The following is a 21,726-nucleotide window of genomic DNA, read 5'->3' on the forward strand; positions in this document are numbered from 1 at the left end:
TAGTGACATTGCTAGACACAAACGTACACATACAGGAGAGAAACCTTATCATTGTGAGATCTGTGGTAAATCATTCTCTGTAAGCATATCTTAACTGATCACATACGTACACATACAGGAGAGAAACCTTATCATTGTGATATCTGTGGTAAATCATTCTCTCAAAGCAATATCTTGGACTTTACACAAGCGTATTCATACAGGAGAAAAACCATATCATCGGGAGATCTGTGGTAAATCATTCTCTCATAATAGTTATTTGGTTACACACAATCGCATTCATACTGGTGAGAAACCTTATCATTGTCATATCTGTGGTAAATCATTCTCTCATAATCGTCATTGGTTACTCACAATCGCATTCATACTGGTGAAAAACCATATCAGTGTGATATCTGTGGTAAATCATTCTCTCATAATGGTCATTTGGTTACTCACAATCGCATTCATACTGGTGAAAAACCATATCAGTGTGATATCTGTGGTAAATCATTCTCTCATAATGGTCATTTGGTTACTCACAATCGCATTCATACTGGTGAAAAACCATATCAGTGTGATATCTGTGGTAAATCATTCTCTCATAATGGTCATTTGGTTACTCACAATCGCATTCATACTGGTGAAAAAACCATATCAGTGTGATATCTGTGGTAAATCATTCTCTCATAATGGTCATTTGGTTACTCACAATCGCATTCATACTGGTGAAAAACCATATCAGTGTGATATCTGTGGTAAATCATTCTCTCATAATGGTCATTTGTTGTTACTCACAATCGCATTCATACTGGTGAAAAACCATATCAGTGTGATATCTGTGGTAAATCATTCTCTCATAATGGTCATTTGGTTACTCACAAACGCATTCATACTGGTGAAAAACCATATCAGTGTGATATCTGTGGTAAATCATTCTCTCATAATGGTCATTTGGTTACTCACATCGCATTCATACTGGTGAAAAACATATCAGTGTGATATCTGTGGTAAATCATTCTCTCATAATGGTCATTTGGTTACTCACAATCGCATTCATACTGGTGAAAAACCATATCAGTGTGATATCTGTGGTAAATCATTCTCTCATAATGGTCATTTGGTTACTCACAATCGCATTCATACTGGTGAAAAACCATATCAGTGTGATATCTGTGGTAAATCATTCTCTCATAATGGTCATTTGGTTACTCACAAATGCATTCATACTGGTGAAAAACCATATCAGTGTGATATCTGTGGTAAATCATTCTCTCATAATGGTCATTTGGTTACTCACAATCGCATTCATACTGGTGAAAAACCATATCAGTGTGAAATCTGTGGTAAATCATTCTCTCATAATGGTCATTTGGTTACTCACAAACGCATTCATACTGGTGAAAAACCATATCATAATGGTCATTTGGTTACTCACAATCGCATTCATACTGGTGAAAAACCATATCAGTGTGATATCTGTGGTAAATCATTCTCTCATAATGGTCATTTGGTTACTCACAAACGCATTCATACTGGTGAAAAACCATATCAGTGTGATATCTGTGGTAAATCATTCTCTCATAATGGGCATTGGTTACTCACAATCGCATTCATACTGGTGAAAAACCATATCAGTGTGAAATCTGTGGTAAATCATTCTCTCATAATGGTCATTGGTTACTCACCAAAACGCATTCATACTGGTGAAAAACCATATCAGTGTGATATCTGTGGTAAATCATTCTCTCATAATGGTCATTTGGTTACTCACAATCGCATTCATACTGGTGGAAAAAATGAAAAACCATATCAGTGTGATATCTGTGGTAAATCATTCTCTCATAATGGTCATTTGGTTACTCACAATCGCATTCATACTGGTGAAAAACCATATCAGTGTGATATCTGTGGTAAATCATTCTCTCATAATGGTCATTTGGTTACTCACAAACGCATTCATACTGGTGAAAAACCATATCAGTGTGATATCTGTGGTAAATCATTCTCTCATAATGGTCATTGGTTACTCACAATCGCATTCATACTGGTGAAAAACCATATCAGTGTGATATCTGTGGTAAATCATTCTCTCATAATGGTCATTTGGTTACTCACAAACGCATTCATACTGGTGAAAAACCATATCAGTGTGATATCTGTGGTAAATCATTCTCTCATAATGGTCATTTGGTTACTCACAATCGCATTCATACTGGTGAAAAACCATATCAGTGTGATATCTGTGGTAAATCATTCTCTCATAATGGTCATTTGGTTACTCACAATCGCATTCATACTGGTGAAAAACCATATCAGTGTGATATCTGTGGTAAATCATTCTCTCATAATGGTCATTTGGTTACTCACAATCGCATTCATACTGGTGAAAAACCATATCAGTGTGATATCTGTGGTAAATCATTCTCTCATAATGGTCATTTGGTTACTCACAATCGCATTCATACTGGTGAAAAACCATATCAGTGTGATATCTGTGGTAAATCATTCTCTCATAATGGTCATTTGGTTACTCACAACATCGCATTCATACTGGTGAAAAACCATATCAGTGTGATATCTGTGGTAAATCATTCTCTCATAATGGTCATTTGGTTACTCACAATCGCATTCATACTGGTGAAAAACCATATCAGTGTGATATCTGTGGTAAATCATTCTCTCATAATGGTCATTTGGTTACTCACAAACGCATTCATACTGGTGAAAAACCATATCAGTGTGATATCTGTGGTAAATCATTCTCTCATAATGGTCATTTGGTTACTCACAATCGCATTCATACTGGTGAAAAACCATATCAGTGTGATATCTGTGGTAAATCATTCTCTCATAATGGTCATTTGGTTACTCACAATCGCATTCATACTGGTGAAAAACCATATCAGTGTGATATCTGTGGTAAATCATTCTCTCATAATGGTCATTTGGTTACTCACAATCGCATTCATACTGGTGAAAAACCATATCAGTGTGATATCTGTGGTAAATCATTCTCTCATAATGGTCATTTGGTTACTCACAAACGCATTCATACTGGTGAAAAACCATATCAGTGTGATATCTGTGGTAAATCATTCTCTCATAATGGTCATTTGGTTACTCACAATCGCATTCATACTGGTGAAAAACCATATCAGTGTGATATCTGTGGTAAATCATTCTCTCATAATGGTCATTTGGTTACTCACAATCGCATTCATACTGGTGAAAAACCATATCAGTGTGATATCTGTGGTAAATCATTCTCTCATAATGGTCATTTGGTTACTCACAATCGCATTCATACTGGTGAAAAACCATATCAGTGTGATATCTGTGGTAAATCATTCTCTCATAATGGTCATTTGGTTACTCACAATCGCATTCATACTGGTGAAAAACCATATCAGTGTGATATCTGTGGTAAATCATTCTCTCATAATGGTCATTTGGTTACTCACAATCGCATTCATACTGGTGAAAAACCATATCAGTGTGATATCTGTGGTAAATCATTCTCTCATAATGGTCATTTGGTTACTCACAATCGCATTCATACTGGTGAAAAACCATATCAGTGTGATATCTGTGGTAAATCATTCTCTCATAATGGTCATTTGGTTACTCACAATCGCATTCATACTGGTGAAAAACCATATCAGTGTGATATCTGTGGTAAATCATTCTCTCATAATGGTCATTTGGTTACTCACAATCGCATTCATACTGGTGAAAAACCATATCAGTGTGATATCTGTGGTAAATCATTCTCTCATAATGGTCATTTGGTTACTCACAATCGCATTCATACTGGTGAAAAACCATATCAGTGTGATATCTGTGGTAAATCATTCTCTCATAATGGTCATTTGGTTACTCACAAACGCATTCATACTGGTGAAAAACCATATCAGTGTGATATCTGTGGTAAATCATTCTCTCATAATGGTCATTTGGTTACTCACAATCGCATTCATACTGGTGAAAAACCATATCAGTGTGATATCTGTGGTAAATCATTCTCTCATAATGGTCATTTGGTTACTCACAAACGCATTCATACTGGTGAAAAACCATATCAGTGTGATATCTGTGGTAAATCATTCTCTCATAATGGTCATTTGGTTACTCACAATCGCATTCATACTGGTGAAAAACCATATCAGTGTGATATCTGTGGTAAATCATTCTCTCATAATGGTCATTTGGTTACTCACAAACGCATTCATACTGGTGAAAAACCATATCAGTGTGATATCTGTGGTAAATCATTCTCTCATAATGGTCATTTGGTTACTCACAATCGCATTCATACTGGTGAAAAACCATATCAGTGTGATATCTGTGGTAAATCATTCTCTCATAATGGTCATTTGGTTACTCACAATCGCATTCATACTGGTGAAAAACCATATCAGTGTGATATCTGTGGTAAATCATTCTCTCATAATGGTCATTTGGTTACTCACAATCGCATTCATACTGGTGAAAAACCATATCAGTGTGATATCTGTGGTAAATCATTCTCTCATAATGGTCATTTGGTTACTCACAATCGCATTCATACTGGTGAAAAACCATATCAGTGTGATATCTGTGGTAAATCATTCTCTCATAATGGTCATTTGGTTACTCACAATCGCATTCATACTGGTGAAAAACCATATCAGTGTGATATCTGTGGTAAATCATTCTCTCATAATGGTCATTTGGTTACTCACAATCGCATTCATACTGGTGAAAAACCATATCAGTGTGATATCTGTGGTAAATCATTCTCTCATAATGGTCATTTGGTTACTCACAATCGCATTCATACTGGTGAAAAACCATATCAGTGTGATATCTGTGGTAAATCATTCTCTCATAATGGTCATTTGGTTACTCACAATCGCATTCATACTGGTGAAAAACCATATCAGTGTGATATCTGTGGTAAATCATTCTCTCATAATGGTCATTTGGTTACTCACAATCGCATTCATACTGGTGAAAAACCATATCAGTGTGATATCTGTGGTAAATCATTCTCTCATAATGGTCATTTGGTTACTCACAATCGCATTCATACTGGTGAAAAACCATATCAGTGTGATATCTGTGGTAAATCATTCTCTCATAATGGTCATTTGGTTACTCACAATCGCATTCATACTGGTGAAAAACCATATCAGTGTGATATCTGTGGTAAATCATTCTCTCATAATGGTCATTTGGTTACTCACAATCGCATTCATACTGGTGAAAAACCATATCAGTGTGATATCTGTGGTAAATCATTCTCTCATAATGGTCATTTGGTTACTCACAATCGCATTCATACTGGTGAAAAACCATATCAGTGTGATATCTGTGGTAAATCATTCTCTCATAATGGTCATTTGGTTACTCACAATCGCATTCATACTGGTGAAAAACCATATCAGTGTGATATCTGTGGTAAATCATTCTCTCATAATGGTCATTTGGTTACTCACAAACGCATTCATACTGGTGAAAAACCATATCAGTGTGATATCTGTGGTAAATCATTCTCTCATAATGGTCATTTGGTTACTCACAATCGCATTCATACTGGTGAAAAACCATATCAGTGTGATATCTGTGGTAAATCATTCTCTCATAATGGTCATTTGGTTACTCACAATCGCATTCATACTGGTGAAAAACCATATCAGTGTGATATCTGTGGTAAATCATTCTCTCATAATGGTCATTTGGTTACTCACAATCGCATTCATACTGGTGAAAAACCATATCAGTGTGATATCTGTGGTAAATCATTCTCTCATAATGGTCATTTGGTTACTCACAATCGCATTCATACTGGTGAAAAACCATATCAGTGTGATATCTGTGGTAAATCATTCTCTCATAATGGTCATTTGGTTACTCACAATCGCATTCATACTGGTGAAAAACCATATCAGTGTGATATCTGTGGTAAATCATTCTCTCATAATGGTCATTTGGTTACTCACAAACGCATTCATACTGGTGAAAAACCATATCAGTGTGATATCTGTGGTAAATCATTCTCTCATAATGGTCATTTGGTTACTCACAATCGCATTCATACTGGTGAAAAACCATATCAGTGTGATATCTGTGGTAAATCATTCTCTCATAATGGTCATTTGGTTACTCACAATCGCATTCATACTGGTGAAAAACCATATCAGTGTGATATCTGTGGTAAATCATTCTCTCATAATGGTCATTTGGTTACTCACAATCGCATTCATACTGGTGAAAAACCATATCAGTGTGATATCTGTGGTAAATCATTCTCTCATAATGGTCATTTGGTTACTCACAATCGCATTCATACTGGTGAAAAACCATATCAGTGTGATATCTGTGGTAAATCATTCTCTCATAATGGTCATTTGGTTACTCACAATCGCATTCATACTGGTGAAAAACCATATCAGTGTGATATCTGTGGTAAATCATTCTCTCATAATGGTCATTTGGTTACTCACAATCGCATTCATACTGGTGAAAAACCATATCAGTGTGATATCTGTGGTAAATCATTCTCTCATAATGGTCATTTGGTTACTCACAATCGCATTCATACTGGTGAAAAACCATATCAGTGTGATATCTGTGGTAAATCATTCTCTCATAATGGTCATTTGGTTACTCACAATCGCATTCATACTGGTGAAAAACCATATCAGTGTGATATCTGTGGTAAATCATTCTCTCATAATGGTCATTTGGTTACTCACAAACGCATTCATACTGGTGAAAAACCATATCAGTGTGATATCTGTGGTAAATCATTCTCTCATAATGGTCATTTGGTTACTCACAATCGCATTCATACTGGTGAAAAACCATATCAGTGTGATATCTGTGGTAAATCATTCTCTCATAATGGTCATTTGGTTACTCACAATCGCATTCATACTGGTGAAAAACCATATCAGTGTGATATCTGTGGTAAATCATTCTCTCATAATGGTCATTTGGTTACTCACAATCGCATTCATACTGGTGAAAAACCATATCAGTGTGATATCTGTGGTAAATCATTCTCTCATAATGGTCATTTGGTTACTCACAATCGCATTCATACTGGTGAAAAACCATATCAGTGTGATATCTGTGGTAAATCATTCTCTCATAATGGTCATTTGGTTACTCACAAACGCATTCATACTGGTGAAAAACCATATCAGTGTGATATCTGTGGTAAATCATTCTCTCATAATGGTCATTTGGTTACTCACAATCGCATTCATACTGGTGAAAAACCATATCAGTGTGATATCTGTGGTAAATCATTCTCTCATAATGGTCATTTGGTTACTCACAATCGCATTCATACTGGTGAAAAACCATATCAGTGTGATATCTGTGGTAAATCATTCTCTCATAATGGTCATTTGGTTACTCACAATCGCATTCATACTGGTGAAAAACCATATCAGTGTGATATCTGTGGTAAATCATTCTCTCATAATGGTCATTTGGTTACTCACAATCGCATTCATACTGGTGAAAAACCATATCAGTGTGATATCTGTGGTAAATCATTCTCTCATAATGGTCATTTGGTTACTCACAATCGCATTCATACTGGTGAAAAACCATATCAGTGTGATATCTGTGGTAAATCATTCTCTCATAATGGTCATTTGGTTACTCACAATCGCATTCATACTGGTGAAAAACCATATCAGTGTGATATCTGTGGTAAATCATTCTCTCATAATGGTCATTTGGTTACTCACAATCGCATTCATACTGGTGAAAAACCATATCAGTGTGATATCTGTGGTAAATCATTCTCTCATAATGGTCATTTGGTTACTCACAATCGCATTCATACTGGTGAAAAACCATATCAGTGTGATATCTGTGGTAAATCATTCTCTCATAATGGTCATTTGGTTACTCACAATCGCATTCATACTGGTGAAAAACCATATCAGTGTGATATCTGTGGTAAATCATTCTCTCATAATGGTCATTTGGTTACTCACAATCGCATTCATACTGGTGAAAAACCATATCAGTGTGATATCTGTGGTAAATCATTCTCTCATAATGGTCATTTGGTTACTCACAATCGCATTCATACTGGTGAAAAACCATATCAGTGTGATATCTGTGGTAAATCATTCTCTCATAATGGTCATTTGGTTACTCACAATCGCATTCATACTGGTGAAAAACCATATCAGTGTGATATCTGTGGTAAATCATTCTCTCATAATGGTCATTTGGTTACTCACAATCGCATTCATACTGGTGAAAAACCATATCAGTGTGATATCTGTGGTAAATCATTCTCTCATAATGGTCATTTGGTTACTCACAATCGCATTCATACTGGTGAAAAACCATATCAGTGTGATATCTGTGGTAAATCATTCTCTCATAATGGTCATTTGGTTACTCACAATCGCATTCATACTGGTGAAAAACCATATCAGTGTGATATCTGTGGTAAATCATTCTCTCATAATGGTCATTTGGTTACTCACAATCGCATTCATACTGGTGAAAAACCATATCAGTGTGATATCTGTGGTAAATCATTCTCTCATAATGGTCATTTGGTTACTCACAATCGCATTCATACTGGTGAAAAACCATATCAGTGTGATATCTGTGGTAAATCATTCTCTCATAATGGTCATTTGGTTACTCACAATCGCATTCATACTGGTGAAAAACCATATCAGTGTGATATCTGTGGTAAATCATTCTCTCATAATGGTCATTTGGTTACTCACAATCGCATTCATACTGGTGAAAAACCATATCAGTGTGATATCTGTGGTAAATCATTCTCTCATAATGGTCATTTGGTTACTCACAATCGCATTCATACTGGTGAAAAACCATATCAGTGTGATATCTGTGGTAAATCATTCTCTCATAATGGTCATTTGGTTACTCACAATCGCATTCATACTGGTGAAAAACCATATCAGTGTGATATCTGTGGTAAATCATTCTCTCATAATGGTCATTTGGTTACTCACAATCGCATTCATACTGGTGAAAAACCATATCAGTGTGATATCTGTGGTAAATCATTCTCTCATAATGGTCATTTGGTTACTCACAATCGCATTCATACTGGTGAAAAACCATATCAGTGTGATATCTGTGGTAAATCATTCTCTCATAATGGTCATTTGGTTACTCACAATCGCATTCATACTGGTGAAAAACCATATCAGTGTGATATCTGTGGTAAATCATTCTCTCATAATGGTCATTTGGTTACTCACAATCGCATTCATACTGGTGAAAAACCATATCAGTGTGATATCTGTGGTAAATCATTCTCTCATAATGGTCATTTGGTTACTCACAATCGCATTCATACTGGTGAAAAACCATATCAGTGTGATATCTGTGGTAAATCATTCTCTCATAATGGTCATTTGGTTACTCACAATCGCATTCATACTGGTGAAAAACCATATCAGTGTGATATCTGTGGTAAATCATTCTCTCATAATGGTCATTTGGTTACTCACAATCGCATTCATACTGGTGAAAAACCATATCAGTGTGATATCTGTGGTAAATCATTCTCTCATAATGGTCATTTGGTTACTCACAATCGCATTCATACTGGTGAAAAACCATATCAGTGTGATATCTGTGGTAAATCATTCTCTCATAATGGTCATTTGGTTACTCACAATCGCATTCATACTGGTGAAAAACCATATCAGTGTGATATCTGTGGTAAATCATTCTCTCATAATGGTCATTTGGTTACTCACAATCGCATTCATACTGGTGAAAAACCATATCAGTGTGATATCTGTGGTAAATCATTCTCTCATAATGGTCATTTGGTTACTCACAATCGCATTCATACTGGTGAAAAACCATATCAGTGTGATATCTGTGGTAAATCATTCTCTCATAATGGTCATTTGGTTACTCACAATCGCATTCATACTGGTGAAAAACCATATCAGTGTGATATCTGTGGTAAATCATTCTCTCATAATGGTCATTTGGTTACTCACAATCGCATTCATACTGGTGAAAAACCATATCAGTGTGATATCTGTGGTAAATCATTCTCTCATAATGGTCATTTGGTTACTCACAATCGCATTCATACTGGTGAAAAACCATATCAGTGTGATATCTGTGGTAAATCATTCTCTCATAATGGTCATTTGGTTACTCACAATCGCATTCATACTGGTGAAAAACCATATCAGTGTGATATCTGTGGTAAATCATTCTCTCATAATGGTCATTTGGTTACTCACAATCGCATTCATACTGGTGAAAAACCATATCAGTGTGATATCTGTGGTAAATCATTCTCTCATAATGGTCATTTGGTTACTCACAATCGCATTCATACTGGTGAAAAACCATATCAGTGTGATATCTGTGGTAAATCATTCTCTCATAATGGTCATTTGGTTACTCACAATCGCATTCATACTGGTGAAAAACCATATCAGTGTGATATCTGTGGTAAATCATTCTCTCATAATGGTCATTTGGTTACTCACAATCGCATTCATACTGGTGAAAAACCATATCAGTGTGATATCTGTGGTAAATCATTCTCTCATAATGGTCATTTGGTTACTCACAATCGCATTCATACTGGTGAAAAACCATATCAGTGTGATATCTGTGGTAAATCATTCTCTCATAATGGTCATTTGGTTACTCACAAACGCATTCATACTGGTGAAAAACCATATCAGTGTGATATCTGTGGTAAATCATTCTCTCATAATGGTCATTTGGTTACTCACAATCGCATTCATACTGGTGAAAAACCATATCAGTGTGATATCTGTGGTAAATCATTCTCTCATAATGGTCATTTGGTTACTCACAATCGCATTCATACTGGTGAAAAACCATATCAGTGTGATATCTGTGGTAAATCATTCTCTCATAATGGTCATTTGGTTACTCACAATCGCATTCATACTGGTGAAAAACCATATCAGTGTGATATCTGTGGTAAATCATTCTCTCATAATGGTCATTTGGTTACTCACAATCGCATTCATACTGGTGAAAAACCATATCAGTGTGATATCTGTGGTAAATCATTCTCTCATAATGGTCATTTGGTTACTCACAACGCATTCATACTGGTGAAAAACCATATCAGTGTGATATCTGTGGTAAATCATTCTCTCATAATGGTCATTTGGTTACTCACAATCGCATTCATACTGGTGAAAAACCATATCAGTGTGATATCTGTGGTAAATCATTCTCTCATAATGGTCATTTGGTTACTCACAATCGCATTCATACTGGTGAAAAACCATATCAGTGTGATATCTGTGGTAAATCATTCTCTCATAATGGTCATTTGGTTACTCACAATCGCATTCATACTGGTGAAAAACCATATCAGTGTGATATCTGTGGTAAATCATTCTCTCATAATGGTCATTTGGTTACTCACAATCGCATTCATACTGGTGAAAAACCATATCAGTGTGATATCTGTGGTAAATCATTCTCTCATAATGGTCATTTGGTTACTCACAATCGCATTCATACTGGTGAAAAACCATATCAGTGTGATATCTGTGGTAAATCATTCTCTCATAATGGTCATTTGGTTACTCACAATCGCATTCATACTGGTGAAAAACCATATCAGTGTGATATCTGTGGTAAATCATTCTCTCATAATGGTCATTTGGTTACTCACAATCGCATTCATACTGGTGAAAAACCATATCAGTGTGATATCTGTGGTAAATCATTCTCTCATAATGGTCATTTGGTTACTCACAATCGCATTCATACTGGTGAAAAACCATATCAGTGTGATATCTGTGGTAAATCATTCTCTCATAATGGTCATTTGGTTACTCACAAACGCATTCATACTGGTGAAAAACCATATCAGTGTGATATCTGTGGTAAATCATTCTCTCATAATGGTCATTTGGTTACTCACAATCGCATTCATACTGGTGAAAAACCATATCAGTGTGATATCTGTGGTAAATCATTCTCTCATAATGGTCATTTGGTTACTCACAATCGCATTCATACTGGTGAAAAACCATATCAGTGTGATATCTGTGGTAAATCATTCTCTCATAATGGTCATTTGGTTACTCACAATCGCATTCATACTGGTGAAAAACCATATCAGTGTGATATCTGTGGTAAATCATTCTCTCATAATGGTCATTTGGTTACTCACAATCGCATTCATACTGGTGAAAAACCATATCAGTGTGATATCTGTGGTAAATCATTCTCTCATAATGGTCATTTGGTTACTCACAATCGCATTCATACTGGTGAAAAACCATATCAGTGTGATATCTGTGGTAAATCATTCTCTCATAATGGTCATTTGGTTACTCACAATCGCATTCATACTGGTGAAAAACCATATCAGTGTGATATCTGTGGTAAATCATTCTCTCATAATGGTCATTTGGTTACTCACAATCGCATTCATACTGGTGAAAAACCATATCAGTGTGATATCTGTGGTAAATCATTCTCTCATAATGGTCATTTGGTTACTCACAATCGCATTCATACTGGTGAAAAACCATATCAGTGTGATATCTGTGGTAAATCATTCTCTCATAATGGTCATTTGGTTACTCACAATCGCATTCATACTGGTGAAAAACCATATCAGTGTGATATCTGTGGTAAATCATTCTCTCATAATGGTCATTTGGTTACTCACAATCGCATTCATACTGGTGAAAAACCATATCAGTGTGATATCTGTGGTAAATCATTCTCTCATAATGGTCATTTGGTTACTCACAATCGCATTCATACTGGTGAAAAACCATATCAGTGTGATATCTGTGGTAAATCATTCTCTCATAATGGTCATTTGGTTACTCACAATCGCATTCATACTGGTGAAAAACCATATCAGTGTGATATCTGTGGTAAATCATTCTCTCATAATGGTCATTTGGTTACTCACAATCGCATTCATACTGGTGAAAAACCATATCAGTGTGATATCTGTGGTAAATCATTCTCTCATAATGGTCATTTGGTTACTCACAATCGCATTCATACTGGTGAAAAACCATATCAGTGTGATATCTGTGGTAAATCATTCTCTCATAATGGTCATTTGGTTACTCACAATCGCATTCATACTGGTGAAAAACCATATCAGTGTGATATCTGTGGTAAATCATTCTCTCATAATGGTCATTTGGTTACTCACAATCGCATTCATACTGGTGAAAAACCATATCAGTGTGATATCTGTGGTAAATCATTCTCTCATAATGGTCATTTGGTTACTCACAATCGCATTCATACTGGTGAAAAACCATATCAGTGTGATATCTGTGGTAAATCATTCTCTCATAATGGTCATTTGGTTACTCACAATCGCATTCATACTGGTGAAAAACCATATCAGTGTGATATCTGTGGTAAATCATTCTCTCATAATGGTCATTTGGTTACTCACAATCGCATTCATACTGGTGAAAAACCATATCAGTGTGATATCTGTGGTAAATCATTCTCTCATAATGGTCATTTGGTTACTCACAATCGCATTCATACTGGTGAAAAACCATATCAGTGTGATATCTGTGGTAAATCATTCTCTCATAATGGTCATTTGGTTACTCACAATCGCATTCATACTGGTGAAAAACCATATCAGTGTGATATCTGTGGTAAATCATTCTCTCATAATGGTCATTTGGTTACTCACAATCGCATTCATACTGGTGAAAAACCATATCAGTGTGATATCTGTGGTAAATCATTCTCTCATAATGGTCATTTGGTTACTCACAATCGCATTCATACTGGTGAAAAACCATATCAGTGTGATATCTGTGGTAAATCATTCTCTCATAATGGTCATTTGGTTACTCACAATCGCATTCATACTGGTGAAAAACCATATCAGTGTGATATCTGTGGTAAATCATTCTCTCATAATGGTCATTTGGTTACTCACAATCGCATTCATACTGGTGAAAAACCATATCAGTGTGATATCTGTGGTAAATCATTCTCTCATAATGGTCATTTGGTTACTCACAATCGCATTCATACTGGTGAAAAACCATATCAGTGTGATATCTGTGGTAAATCATTCTCTCATAATGGTCATTTGGTTACTCACAACGCATTCATACTGGTGAAAAACCATATCAGTGTGATATCTGTGGTAAATCATTCTCTCATAATGGTCATTTGGTTACTCACAATCGCATTCATACTGGTGAAAAACCATATCAGTGTGATATCTGTGGTAAATCATTCTCTCATAATGGTCATTTGGTTACTCACAACGCATTCATACTGGTGAAAAACCATATCAGTGTGATATCTGTGGTAAATCATTCTCTCATAATGGTCATTTGGTTACTCACAATCGCATTCATACTGGTGAAAAACCATATCAGTGTGATATCTGTGGTAAATCATTCTCTCATAATGGTCATTTGGTTACTCACAATCGCATTCATACTGGTGAAAAACCATATCAGTGTGATATCTGTGGTAAATCATTCTCTCATAATGGTCATTTGGTTACTCACAATCGCATTCATACTGGTGAAAAACCATATCAGTGTGATATCTGTGGTAAATCATTCTCTCATAATGGTCATTTGGTTACTCACAATCGCATTCATACTGGTGAAAAACCATATCAGTGTGATATCTGTGGTAAATCATTCTCTCATAATGGTCATTTGGTTACTCACAATCGCATTCATACTGGTGAAAAACCATATCAGTGTGATATCTGTGGTAAATCATTCTCTCATAATGGTCATTTGGTTACTCACAATCGCATTCATACTGGTGAAAAACCATATCAGTGTGATATCTGTGGTAAATCATTCTCTCATAATGGTCATTTGGTTACTCACAATCGCATTCATACTGGTGAAAAACCATATCAGTGTGATATCTGTGGTAAATCATTCTCTCATAATGGTCATTTGGTTACTCACAATCGCATTCATACTGGTGAAAAACCATATCAGTGTGATATCTGTGGTAAATCATTCTCTCATAATGGTCATTTGGTTACTCACAATCGCATTCATACTGGTGAAAAACCATATCAGTGTGATATCTGTGGTAAATCATTCTCTCATAATGGTCATTTGGTTACTCACAATCGCATTCATACTGGTGAAAAACCATATCAGTGTGATATCTGTGGTAAATCATTCTCTCATAATGGTCATTTGGTTACTCACAATCGCATTCATACTGGTGAAAAACCATATCAGTGTGAATCTGTGGTAAATCATTCTCTCATAATGGTCATTTGGTTACTCACAATCGCATTCATACTGGTGAAAAACCATATCAGTGTGATATCTGTGGTAAATCATTCTCTCATAATGGTCATTTGGTTACTCACAATCGCATTCATACTGGTGAAAAACCATATCAGTGTGATATCTGTGGTAAATCATTCTCTCATAATGGTCATTTGGTTACTCACAATCGCATTCATACTGGTGAAAAACCATATCAGTGTGATATCTGTGGTAAATCATTCTCTCATAATGGTCATTTGGTTACTCACAATCGCATTCATACTGGTGAAAAACCATATCAGTGTGATATCTGTGGTAAATCATTCTCTCATAATGGTCATTTGGTTACTCACAATCGCATTCATACTGGTGAAAAACCATATCAGTGTGATATCTGTGGTAAATCATTCTCTCATAATGGTCATTTGGTTACTCACAATCGCATTCATACTGGTGAAAAACCATATCAGTGTGATATCTGTGGTAAATCATTCTCTCATAATGGTCATTTGGTTACTCACAAACGCATTCATACTGGTGAAAAACCATATCAGTGTGATATCTGTGGTAAATCATTCTCTCATAATGGTCATTTGGTTACTCACAATCGCATTCATACTGGTGAAAAACCATATCAGTGTGATATCTGTGGTAAATCATTCTCTCATAATGGTCATTTGGTTACTCACAATCGCATTCATACTGGTGAAAAACCATATCAGTGTGATATCTGTGGTAAATCATTCTCTCATAATGGTCATTTGGTTACTCACAATCGCATTCATACTGGTGAAAAACCATATCAGTGTGATATCTGTGGTAAATCATTCTCTCATAATGGTCATTTGGTTACTCACAATCGCATTCATACTGGTGAAAAACCATATCAGTGTGATATCTGTGGTAAATCATTCTCTCATAATGGTCATTTGGTTACTCACAATCGCATTCATACTGGTGAAAAACCATATCAGTGTGATATCTGTGGTAAATCATTCTCTCATAATGGTCATTTGGTTACTCACAATCGCATTCATACTGGTGAAAAACCATATCAGTGTGATATCTGTGGTAAATCATTCTCTCATAATGGTCATTTGGTTACTCACAATCGCATTCATACTGGTGAAAAACCATATCAGTGTGATATCTGTGGTAAATCATTCTCTCATAATGGTCATTTGGTTACTCACAATCGCATTCATACTGGTGAAAAACCATATCAGTGTGATATCTGTGGTAAATCATTCTCTCATAATGGTCATTTGGTTACTCACAAACGCATTCATACTGGTGAAAAACCATATCAGTGTGATATCTGTGGTAAATCATTCTCTCATAATGGTCATTTGGTTACTCACAATCGCATTCATACTGGTGAAAAACCATATCAGTGTGATATCTGTGGTAAATCATTCTCTCATAATGGTCATTTGGTTACTCACAATCGCATTCATACTGGTGAAAAACCATATCAGTGTGATATCTGTGGTAAATCATTCTCTCATAATGGTCATTTGGTTACTCACAATCGCATTCATACTGGTGAAAAACCATATCAGTGTGATATCTGTGGTAAATCATTCTCTCATAATGGTCATTTGGTTACTCACAATCGCATTCATACTGGTGAAAACCATATCAGTGTGATATCTGTGGTAAATCATTCTCTCATAATGGTCATTTGGTTACTCACAATCGCATTCATACTGGTGAAAAACCATATCAGTGTGATATCTGTGGTAAATCATTCTCTCATAATGGTCATTTGGTTACTCACAATCGCATTCATACTGGTGAAAAACCATATCAGTGTGATATCTGTGGTAAATCATTCTCTCATAATGGTCATTTGGTTACTCACAATCGCATTCATACTGGTGAAAAACCATATCAGTGTGATATCTGTGGTAAATCATTCTCTCATAATGGTCATTTGGTTACTCACAATCGCATTCATACTGGTGAAAAACCATATCAGTGTGATATCTGTGGTAAATCATTCTCTCATAATGGTCATTTGGTTACTCACAATCGCATTCATACTGGTGAAAAACCATATCAGTGTGATATCTGTGGTAAATCATTCTCTCATAATGGTCATTTGGTTACTCACAATCGCATTCATACTGGTGAAAAACCATATCAGTGTGATATCTGTGGTAAATCATTCTCTCATAATGGTCATTTGGTTACTCACAATCGCATTCATACTGGTGAAAAACCATATCAGTGTGATATCTGTGGTAAATCATTCTCTCATAATGGTCATTTGGTTACTCACAATCGCATTCATACTGGTGAAAAACCATATCAGTGTGATATCTGTGGTAAATCATTCTCTCATAATGGTCATTTGGTTACTCACAATCGCATTCATACTGGTGAAAAACCATATCAGTGTGATATCTGTGGTAAATCATTCTCTCATAATGGTCATTTGGTTACTCACAATCGCATTCATACTGGTGAAAAACCATATCAGTGTGATATCTGTGGTAAATCATTCTCTCATAATGGTCATTTGGTTACTCACAATCGCATTCATACTGGTGAAAAACCATATCAGTGTGATATCTGTGGTAAATCATTCTCTCATAATGGTCATTTGGTTACTCACAAACGCATTCATACTGGTGAAAAACCATATCAGTGTGATATCTGTGGTAAATCATTCTCTCATAATGGTCATTTGGTTACTCACAATCGCATTCATACTGGTGAAAAACCATATCAGTGTGATATCTGTGGTAAATCATTCTCTCATAATGGTCATTTGGTTACTCACAATCGCATTCATACTGGTGAAAAACCATATCAGTGTGATATCTGTGGTAAATCATTCTCTCATAATGGTCATTTGGTTACTCACAATCGCATTCATACTGGTGAAAAACCATATCAGTGTGATATCTGTGGTAAATCATTCTCTCATAATGGTCATTTGGTTACTCACAATCGCATTCATACTGGTGAAAAACCATATCAGTGTGATATCTGTGGTAAATCATTCTCTCATAATGGTCATTTGGTTACTCACAATCGCATTCATACTGGTGAAAAACCATATCAGTGTGATATCTGTGGTAAATCATTCTCTCATAATGGTCATTTGGTTACTCACAATCGCATTCATACTGGTGAAAAACCATATCAGTGTGATATCTGTGGTAAATCATTCTCTCATAATGGTCATTTGGTTACTCACAAACGCATTCATACTGGTGAAAAACCATATCAGTGTGATATCTGTGGTAAATCATTCTCTCATAATGGTCATTTGGTTACTCACAATCGCATTCATACTGGTGAAAAACCATATCAGTGTGATATCTGTGGTAAATCATTCTCTCATAATGGTCATTTGGTTACTCACAACGCATTCATACTGGTGAAAAACCATATCAGTGTGATATCTGTGGTAAATCATTCTCTCATAATGGTCATTTGGTTACTCACAATCGCATTCATACTGGTGAAAACCATATCAGTGTGATATCTGTGGTAAATCATTCTCTCATAATGGTCATTTGGTTACTCACAATCGCATTCATACTGGTGAAAAACCATATCAGTGTGATATCTGTGGTAAATCATTCTCTCATAATGGTCATTTGGTTACTCACAATCGCATTCATACTGGTGAAAACCATATCAGTGTGATATCTGTGGTAAATCATTCTCTCATAATGGTCATTTGGTTACTCACAACGCATTCATACTGGTGAAAAACCATATCAGTGTGATATCTGTGGTAAATCATTCTCTCATAATGGTCATTTGGTTACTCACAAACGCATTCATACTGGTGAAAAACCATATCAGTGTGAATCTGTGGTAAATCATTCTCTCATAATGGTCATTTGGTTACTCACAATCGCATTCATACTGGTGAAAACCATATCAGTGTGATATCTGTGGTAATCATTCTCTCATAATGGTCATTTGGTTACTCACACGCATTCATACTGGTGAAAAACCATATCAGTGTGATATCTGTGGTAAATCATTCTCTCATAATGGTCATTTGGTTACTCACAATCGCATTCATACTGGTGAAAAACCATATCAGTGTGAATCTGTGGTAAATCATTCTCTCATAATGGTCATTTGGTTACTCACAATCGCATTCATACTGGTGAAAAACCATATCAGTGTGATATCTGTGGTAAATCATTCTCTCATAATGGTCATTTGGTTACTCACAATCGCATTCATACTGGTGAAAAACCATATCAGTGTGATATCTGTGGTAAATCATTCTCTCATAATGGTCATTTGTTACTCACAATCGCATTCATACTGGTGAAAACCATATCAGTGTGATATCTGTGGTAAATCATTCTCTCATAATGGTCATTTGGTTACTCACAAACGCATTCATACTGGTGAAAAACCATATCAGTGTGATATCTGTGGTAAATCATTCTCTCATAATGGTCATTTGGTTACTCACAAACGCATTCATACTGGTGAAAAACCATATCAGTGTGATATCTGTGGTAAATCATTCTCTCATAATGGTCATTTGGTTACTCACAAACGCATTCATACTGGTGAAAAACCATATCAGTGTGATATCTGTGGTAAATCATTCTCTCATAATGGTCATTTGGGTTACTCACAATCGCATTCATACTGGTGAAAAACCATATCAGTGTGATATCTGTGGTAAATCATTCTCTCATAATGGTCATTTGGTTACTCACAATCGCATTCATACTGGTGAAAACCATATCAGTGTGATATCTGTGGTAAATCATTCTCTCATAATGGTCATTTGGTTACTCACAATCGCATTCATACTGGTGAAAACCATATCAGTGTGATATCTGTGGTAAATCATTCTCTCATAATGGTCATTTGGTTACTCACAATCGCATTCATACTGGTGAAAAACATATCAGTGTGATATCTGTGGTAAATCATTCTCTCATAATGGTCATTTGGTTACTCACAATCGCATTCATACTGGTGAAAAACCATATCAGTGTGATATCTGTGGTAAATCATTCTCTCATAATGGTCATTTGGTTACTCACAATCGCATTCATACTGGTGAAAAACCATATCAGTGTGATATCTGTGGTAAATCATTCTCTCATAATGGTCATTTGGTTACTCACAATCGCATTCATACTGGTGAAAACCATATCAGTGTGATATCTGTGGTAAATCATTCTCTCTAATGGTCATTTGGTTACTCACAATCGCATTCATACTGGTGAAACCCATATCAGTGTGATCTGTGGTAAATCATTCTCTCATAATGGTCATTTGGTTACTCACAATCGCATTCATACTGGTGAAAAACATATCAGTGTGATATCTGTGGTAAATCATTCTCTCATAATGGTCATTTGGTTACTCACAATCGCATTCATACTGGTGAAAAACCATATCAGTGTGATATCTGTGGTAAATCATTCTCTCATAATTCATTTGGTTACTCACAATCGCATTCATACTGGTGAAAACCATATCAGTGTGATATCTGTGGTAAATCATTCTCTCATAATGGTCATTTGGTTACTCACAATCGCATTCATACTGGTGAAAAACCATATCAGTGTGATATCTGTGGTAAATCATTCTCTCATAATGGTCATTTGGTTACTCACAATCGCATTCATACTGGTGAAAAACCATATCAGTGTGATATCTGTGGTAAATCATTCTCTCATAATGGTCATTTGGTTACTCACAAACGCATTCATACTGGTGAAAAACCATATCAGTGTGATATCTGTGGTAATCATTCTCTCATAATGGTCATTTGGTTACTCACAATCGCATTCATACTGGTGAAAACCATATCAGTGTGATATCTGTGGTAAATCATTCTCTCATAATGGTCATTTGGTTACTCACAATCGCATTCATACTGGTGAAAAACCATATCAGTGTGATATCTGTGGTAAATCATTCTCTCATAATGGTCATTTGGTTACTCACAATCGCATTCATACTGGTGAAAAACCATATCAGTGTGATATCTGTGGTAAATCATTCTCTCATAATGGTCATTTGGTTACTCACAATCGCATTCATACTGGTGAAAACCATATCATGTGATATCTGTGGTAAATCATTCTCTCATAATGGTCATTTGGTTACTCACAATCGCATTCATACTGGTGAAAACCATATCATTGTGATATCTGTGGTAAATCATTCTCTCATAAGGTCATTTGGTTACTCACAAACGCATTCATACTGGTGAAAAACCATATCAGTGTGATATCTGTGGTAAATCATTCTCTCATAATGGTCATTTGGTTACTCACAATCGCATTCATACTGGTGAAAAACCATATCAGTGTGATATCTGTGGTAAATCATTCTCTCATAATGGTCATTTGGTTACTCACAATCGCATTCATACTGGTGAAAAACCATATCAGTGTGATATCTGTGGTAAATCATTCTCTCATAATGGTCATTTGGTTACTCACAAACG

The 21,726-nt window shown here is 35.7% G+C and overlaps 2 protein-coding genes and 1 pseudogene across 2 annotated transcripts in view; all 3 read left to right on the forward strand.

Moving 5' to 3' along the window:
- LOC118768190 (zinc finger protein 665-like) overlaps nucleotides 1-21,726 on the forward strand; it is a 360,963-nt gene that overhangs the window by 123,494 nt on the left and 215,743 nt on the right. The gene's annotated exons all lie outside the window — the stretch shown is intronic.
- Nucleotides 1,220-16,906, forward strand: LOC115225404 (the record flags this gene model as incomplete). Its single annotated transcript, XM_029796361.1, is given in 8 exon segments — nucleotides 1,220-1,408; nucleotides 1,880-1,994; nucleotides 1,997-2,517; nucleotides 2,520-11,085; nucleotides 11,088-14,108; nucleotides 14,111-14,194; nucleotides 14,278-15,237; nucleotides 15,240-16,906. Coding segments are annotated over 8 exon segments (15,123 nt in total), but the record flags the coding sequence as incomplete, so codon positions are not given.
- On the forward strand, nucleotides 16,918-19,839 carry LOC115224970 (annotated as a pseudogene).

This window comes from Octopus sinensis, linkage group LG27, assembly GCF_006345805.1.
Source record: "Octopus sinensis linkage group LG27, ASM634580v1, whole genome shotgun sequence".
Taxonomy (NCBI): Eukaryota; Metazoa; Mollusca; class Cephalopoda; order Octopoda; family Octopodidae; genus Octopus; species Octopus sinensis.